Source organism: Manacus candei, unplaced genomic scaffold (genome assembly GCF_025592945.1).
Source record: "Manacus candei isolate 608988 ecotype Guabito, Panama unplaced genomic scaffold, ASM2559294v1 h1tg000014l, whole genome shotgun sequence".
NCBI lineage: Eukaryota > Metazoa > Chordata > Aves > Passeriformes > Pipridae > Manacus > Manacus candei.
In genome coordinates this window covers 12,913,632-12,921,402 of record NW_026138062.1, presented here as the reverse complement: position 1 = coordinate 12,921,402, position 7,771 = coordinate 12,913,632, and the positions used below count along the sequence as shown (strand labels likewise).

Here is a 7,771-nt window from a genome sequence, read left to right as displayed (position 1 = left end):
CTGCTCCTTAATAAATTAACTAATGTTCTGACTTTACCCCAAAATTACAAATGAAAAACATAGATCACGTGCTCTTTATCAATGGAGCTGTTCTCTTAATTGTAGTCTTACCCTCTTTGGCTGAACTTCAGTGAATTAACACTTACTTAAATTTTAGTTTGAGAAAATTGTTAAGCTGCAAAAGCTAATTCAGAGGCAATATGGAGCTGGGCATTCTAACCTTAGTGACGCTATGATTCCTATAAGCTCCTATATGAACTTCCCCACCTTTCTCATTATGTTGAATTAAAAAGGATGATAACATATTAACCCGCATCTGCCCATCTCCCTAAGCAAGGTGTACTGCTAACATTGTCATTTCCCAGCAGCTAAACACTGAGCTTTTTTGAAGGAGGAAAAAAAAAACCCCACAAACATTTCTTTCAGCCAGATGATATCAAATAAAACCTAGAACAAACAAATGTCATCAAGGACTATAGCTTTTTGGGGCAGGTCGGGTTTGCAAGCTAGGAGTAATGTGTGAGTGTATTACTTGAATTATAGAGAGAAATATCTTTGATTTCTTTTGATACCAAGGAATTCCCCCAAAATGCATGAGGCTGTTCCCATTTTGTGCAAGGATTTTTCCTAGCTCTTATTTCCTCACAAGGAAATAGACTTGCTTCAAATCCCTGACTCACTGTTGCCAACAACTTCGATGGAAGTATCAAATGCTCCAGTGTGTGCTAAAAAACTTGTAGAGCAAGGAACGTCTAACAGAATTTAATTTTATTCCAGTTTGAACACGGTGGAGACTGGAATGGGGAGGAAATGTGATAATTTGACCAACCATGGCTTTGACTGTCTCAGCAGTTGCGCTGTGTATTTCCAACAGACAACTTGCAATATTGGCATTACTACTTCAGCAGTCATACATAAAAGTTTTGTTTGGCAGCAGGGGAAAAACACATGCAGCTCACTTTAATGAAAAACAAAATTAGCATTCAGTTTCATAAAACTAAATGCTAGTACTTTCTAAATAAATAACACACTAGCACTAATATTTCAGTAAAACTATACTGAAGATTTCCTACAATAAAAAAAACCAAAACCAACCCTGAGGCAAATCTAGTCTTCAGAAAATATTTTCCTACACATTTTGATCCATTTCTGCCAGCCAAAAGTGCAGAAATCCCAAAAGCTCCATATTCATAACAAAAAACTTCTCCAGTAAAGTTACCAACAGGTTTAAGATAAGCAGTCAAGAAGGGCTGGTATAACAAGGCTCAAGGCTGCTCTAGCTACACTTGGAAATGCTGCAGAAATTTGGAGTCTGTAAGTCTTTTTAAGACATTTTAGTGCACCCACTTCCTTGACTTGAGTGGCCACTGTCACAAAAGTGTGTGACTGCTTGCCTCCTCAGTCTACAGGGATTTAGTACAATTGGACTATATAGACAGTGCCAGGCATTAATTACAGTATTCTGTTAGCCTTGTTTCCTAAGGAAATACGGCTCATACACCTGCATTGTCCATTTGAGTGGACATCTGTCCCCCTTAACGACCTCTGATTTGATGGGTAACTTCAAATACAATCAAAAGAACAGAAAAACCTCACAGCTGTTACATTCTTACAAATTTGATGAATACTGCTGGCTGGGTAAAGGAAAGAAAGGAAAAAAACTGTAGTTCAATGAAGGAGGAAGCTAAAATTCAGCCATAACCTTCAGCCTAACAGAAGGTGGCTCCGTCAAGGAGTGCACCATCTTTTTCCATGTAAAAGTGAAATAAAATGGGTGGGGGTGAGTAGAGTAGTTGAAGTGGTAGTACAAAGAAAATGAGACCTAAGTCTTCAGAAAGGCAGACTCAAAGTATTGTTCCTCACGGAACAATCTCCCTTCTTGTATTATTGCATGATAACAAAGCTCTCAAATACTATCAAGCTGTCAAATAAAAGAGTTAACTAAACTTCCTTCAGCTGGTTCCTCTGCATTATAATCATGCTAGCCAAGAAAAAATAGGCACTTCACACATGTGGATTATACTAACAATTCACTACTAATTTTCTATGAACCTGACCACAGGTTTGTAATAGTTTGCTAGAGATCACACGGTAGCTAATAAGAATTTCTAGATGCATTTATCTCAAATCATGTATTATCTTAGCTATTAATGCTTCTTTCATTAAATGACCACTATATTCCATGTTATTATTCTCTGGCTTCATTATACATTTCTGTTTTTCTTGCCACCAGTGTTACTAGAGATCCCTATTCACATAATTTTCTTTGCTCTGTGTTTCTGCGTTACGTATCAGTTTGGAGTCTTTGCTGAAGTTATGAATATGATACTGTGGAACAACATCTTTACCGAGAATAAAAAGGACAGCATAAACCACGCAACTGAGTTAATATTTAAAGAACAAAATTTAATTTGGTATGCAATTTTTTCCTAGGAGGATCTTTATTTTCAATGCTATACATGGGAAAATAAGAATGAATAAGTGGCTCATTATCTACATGTATAAAAATATAGACATCCTAATCAAGCATAGGTAAAGTCACCCTTCATGATATGCATCGCTGAAAAGACCTATGCCTTAACTTCTAATTAAAAGAAAGACTGCCTCTGTAGGGGGCTTAACAGCACTTATAAATGCTACTGCATTCCTCCATAAGTACATGAACTGCGAACAACCGCTACAAAATATATATGGGACTCCAGTATTGTGCCTTTAGATTTTTGTCCTTTTTCATGCCAACAAGTTAGCAGAGTCACCGTGTTTATCCGTTCTTTGAGCTTTCAATACAAGAGACCAGCAAAACTCAGTGACTTTGCCTTGGGCATTTTTCCTTTTAAAAAATTTACAGAGATTACTAAGTAATGTTTCAGAAAAATATCATTTTCTGTGGCAAACCACCAAATGACTATTACATTTATGGCACCATCATTTTTAGTCCACTGATGATACTGATAATGAGTTACAGTAAATAAAGGGCCCCATTTTTTAACACCAATAACACTTAAAGTTTTTAGCACAAACACAAAGATTAAAAAAAATCATCTGTTTATATTACATCCATTTTTACTTAAAATATGAGAATTTTTGGGTCATCTGCCAGCAAATGGATAGGCAATCATTAATCAAAATACAGGCAATCTTTGTTTTAGAGATGCATTCAGCCACCTGGAAGTTTAGTTACAATTCACATTCAAGCAAGTATGTAATCAATTTCAATTCTACAAGCTGATGATACTCATATTCAGTTTTTCCATAGAAACAGGTATAAGAAACCAGTAAAACATTACCATATTATGTACATAACATAATGTGTAAATGCTAAGCTAGATATATTATGAAATTCTGTAGCGCTAAAATGATTAAAAAACTAAATGATTCATGTAAAATGCTTATATACTGTATATATATGTACATTAAATCACAAGCTATTCATAGCTCCTATGATGGATTTAGTAAGATACCAGATTCTTAAAAAAAGAAAGATATCTAGAGCGAATTTGAACACTTTACTGAAAACTGATTTTATACAAAATCTTAAAAAACATACTTCAGAGTTACTTAACAGAAACTAGAAAAAGACAGTCATTATTCTTGAGAATGGCACTGTAAAGACCTAGTAGCTGTCAATGTCCTTTCACTTGTGGTATGAGTAAGTTAAGCACAAAGAAATAATCTCAGAGTAAGGCATAGGACAAATAGGCTTCACTCCCATCTTCAGGTGTATTGGCCTCTCATTGTATCTTATTGCTCATCTAATTTGGCAGGTATACATTTCTTTGCTTTTAAAAATACTCCATAATACAACTATCTACAATTGGACAGTACCCAGTGCTTTCATATGCACATCTTCAATTTAACCATATCAATAAACAACCTTGCTAATATTAAAAAAAAAAGCCAAGGTGATGAAAATTTTTTTCAGTTTTATGCAGTTGTGCACATGCTTAATGAAAGACCAAGGGGTGAACGCAGAGACTGAGCACTGAAACTTGATAGGAATGTAGCTATAGCTCTTTTCAAAGGAATTAAGGTTTTAAAAAAAACCCCTACTATGAAATTCTTTGGTTAGAATATAAATGCTAGCAGTATTTCTAAATTTGGAGTTAGAACAATTTATTATTCAAGAGTTTTAAAAACACAACTTCGAGCCTTTAATATGTACCACTAAATTCTTCGACACTTCACATATATTTAGGCTATTTTTCCGTGATGGTCTGAACAGACAACACAGATTCTTAAATCAAGTTTCGGTTTTTAAAGGAAAGTGCTTTTGTACTCCAGATTTCAAGAATTTATTAAAAAGAGCTGGTCCATCTTCCCTACCGTAAAACCTGCTGCTCAGATGATCTGTTCCAAAGCAGACTATGACTGCTTCCTCCGGGAGAGACTGTTAGACAGCAGTAACAAAATATAGCTCAAAAGGGGTAATTTCCCCTGAAGAAAGTTGGCACCATTCTTGTCTTTCTAAGGACAGGGCTCAATCCTGTCCTAAGAAGCACTAAGTTTCTCTAGGAAGAGGAACATAGCAGTGTCAGTGGTAGTACTGCCATGAAACTAAGAAACTGGTTCTTTAAGAAGTGATGTTATCCTCAATTCTGTTGGCTTGAGAGTTTTACAGCACTAACATGACAAAAAATAATAAGCAAGCTGCTCTGGATTACATTTATAATGTACATCTGCATTAATTCAAGGTATGAGATTTCAGCTTCCCAGGAAGCAGAAATCTTTTACTCTGGCAAGCCTGGCTTCATCTCACTCCCATCATTTTGAGGGTATTTAAGGAAATATGCATTGAGACTTCTGTGCATATTATAGACAGCAACTGCAAAAGAATTATAAGGATTTCAGACCACCCATGAAAGTTACGATTCACAAGCACTATAATTTTGCAAAGTGTCGTTGTTTTACCTCTCAATGGAATAAACACGTCTCTGAGGACACTTTAAACGGTTGGTTATCCAGCAAACTTGTCCTTTCACATCAGCCTTACATGTTTGCTGCACAGGCCCTGGTCCAGTTTAACAGCTTGGAGAGAGGAGTTCAGAGATACAGGGAGCAGAGAGGGGATATGGAAGCAATCAATTGTGAAGGACCACATACATGCCTCCTCCAGAATTACTCATCTCTACAGATAAAGTATGAGCCAGTGCAAATCCCTCAGAGTCAGGCATCACTTCTATGTGACAGTCCTTCACAGACAGACATGACCTTGTTGGGGGGGGGGTGGTAAAATGGACCATTTTGGGTCTGCCCAACGGGGGTCTTGGGATGAGGAGAGACAGCCATTTGTCATGCCATCTCCAACAGAAGTTGCTTTTGAGCAACTCAGATCAGTTTCTCAGCCCCTAATTGGATGGTTTTTAAAACACCCCACCCTGCCAGAGTTATACCTCAGCTCTGTGCGTGGTGAGGGGCAGGGACTGGGCACACCTGCACGCTTTCTTGGGACGGGTACTTGTCTACTCCCAGTATGTCTCTCCTTCCTCGCTACCAACACAGGTACTGGGGGACGTGGGAGGGAGGATGATGGTGCGAGCCGGGCTATGGTGACTGATTAGGGACGTGGTGGCCAAGCAGGGACATTGCAGCCGAGGCACAATACAGTGACCTCCCGCCCCTAGGGCCGTCAGGAGGTGCTGCAAGAGGGGCGAGGGCTGCGCTGGGGCTGACCCGCCTTGCGCGTGAAGGCAGACACCGGGTTGAGGAAAGCACAGAGGGACACGGGCCCCCTCCACATCCTCCTCCTTCCGGCATGGGAGGGGACCTTGGGTGCGAGGGTGTGCAGGGGCCGCTGCCTTGTCCCCACGCCACGGGCTGGGCGGATGCTCAGTCCCGGCAGAAGACATACTCGGTGTAGCTGGTCCAGATCTTGTCATCGGCAGGACCACCCTGCTCGGGGGCGAAGGCGCAGGTGCCAGTAGAGGAGCAGGCGGCCATGCGGAAGCCGGCCTCGGAGAGCCGGTCGAAGGCTTGCTCGAGGAAGTTGAACTTGAGGTAGTAGCGGGCAGTGTAGCGCTCGGGAGGGCGGTCAGGGTCGCGGCTCTCGTTCAGCGTCTCCCCGAAGACCTCCTTGGCCAGGGCCGTCTTGCCGCAGACAGTGATGCGGGCCACCCGCCGGAACTTGGCGTCGGCCTGTGCCTCCCGCCCGATGGTGTAGGAGCCCCGGTAGCCGATGGTGATGTAGCCCGAGCGCCGCCCGCCCGCCCCGTCCAGCGACTGCGAGGGCGTGAGCAGCGGCCCGCCCGAGGGGCTGCGACTGGCGGTAGGCGACGGGGCGGACGCCACGGCCCCGCCGCCTCCTTCCAGCGGCTCGGCCTCCAGGTAGCCGAGGAGCGGCGGCGGCGGCTCTTCGGCGCAGATGGAGCCGTCGCGGTGCAGGGCGGCGGGGCGGGCGGCGGCGGCCCGAGTCTGCGCCAGGCGGCGAGCCAGGTCGGGCAGCTGGAAGTATTCGGCCTCCCGCTGGAGGCGGCTGCGCTCAGGGAAGTGCTCGGGCAGCACCAGCTGCAGGTCCCGCAGGTAGTCCAGGATGTAGCGGAAGAGGAAGCCGTCGCGGTCGAGGAAGAAGCGGCCCTTGCTGTCCCGGGGCAGCTCGCTGGGCTGCTGCTGCGAGAACATGCGCCAGAGCAGCGAGTCGCGCACCGAGACCACGGTGCAGCGCCGCGTCACGTACACCTGCCCGCCCACGTTCAGCTCCACGATCTCCGGGAAGGACGACCAGCCGCCCGTGGCCGCTGCCACCGCCCCGCTCCCCGGCGCCCCGCTCCCCGCAGCCGGCGAAACGCCGCCGCCGTTGGGCAGCCCGCGGGCGCTGTCCGCCAGGGCCATACCGGAGGGAGCCCGCCGCCGGCGGGGAGCCCACGCCCTTCCTCCTCCTGCTCTTCCTCCGGCCGCCTGGGCTACGGCAGGGCCGTCGCCCTCGAAGGAGCGCGCAGCCCTCCGCTGCTGCCCGCCGGAGTCTCCCGCCCCGTCTGCCGCCGGAGCCGCTCTGCCGCTGCGTTCCCCGCTGCCGGACGAGCTCCTCCGTCGGGCTGCGAATGAAGAGCCCCGGCGGCGGCGGCGGAGCCGTGTTTATGTATCGCGGCCGCACCTCGCGGGAGGCGTGGGAGGCTGGCGGGAGGCAGAGCCGAGCGCACGGGGAGGGGAAGGGGACGGCCCTGCATTGACGCAGGGTCCCTCGTCGTCGTCGTCCACTCCCCCCCCTCCCCGCTCACACCCCTGCTCCGGGGCTCTTTCCTCGGTTGCGGGGGGACCCTTTCTGCGCACGGTGCGCGGCCGCCGGGCTTCCCTGGCCGTGGAGGAGCACCGCGGTGCACGGCCAGCGGAGATAAAACCTTGGGTGGGCCGCCTCCCTCCCTGCCTCCCCTAACCCCCCCGAGCTCGCTCCTCGGCTTCTCCGAGGCGTCTTGTCTTTTCGCAGGCAAGAAAATCCCTCTGTTCGCCCCGGGTAGCTGTCCGGGGAAGCGGCGGGACTGCTGCCCCGCTGAAGGAGCTGTGCTGTGCCCCTGCTAATCTTTCTAAGGCTTGTCCAAACCCTTGCCAAGTGAGACCCCCGACGAGGTAACCATGTACCCTCTGTCCTGTCGGCTTTGCAGGGGAAAACGCGAGCGTGCGTTGCTGCCCGCGCTCGCCTCACCCGGGTCCCCGGCCCGTTTCTGGCTTGCAGGACACCCGCATCACTACGCAGATTTTTAATGCCCATAAGGACTCCGTGAAAACCTCCCGCCGATCCGTATTCTCGGAGGGAGACTCGGCGGGTCGCACCGTCGGATGG

The 7,771-nt window shown here is 46.8% G+C and overlaps 1 protein-coding gene across 1 annotated transcript; it reads right to left on the bottom strand.

The window, feature by feature from the left end:
- Positions 1 to 2,385: 2,385 nt before the first annotated feature.
- On the bottom strand, positions 2,386 to 7,222 carry KCTD12 (potassium channel tetramerization domain containing 12). The gene has a single exon (XM_051780514.1). The coding sequence runs from the start codon at positions 6,823 to 6,825 to the stop codon at positions 5,827 to 5,829; it is 999 nt and encodes a 332-aa protein (XP_051636474.1). The 5' UTR covers positions 6,826 to 7,222; the 3' UTR covers positions 2,386 to 5,826.
- Between the last annotated feature and the right edge of the window lie 549 nt (positions 7,223 to 7,771).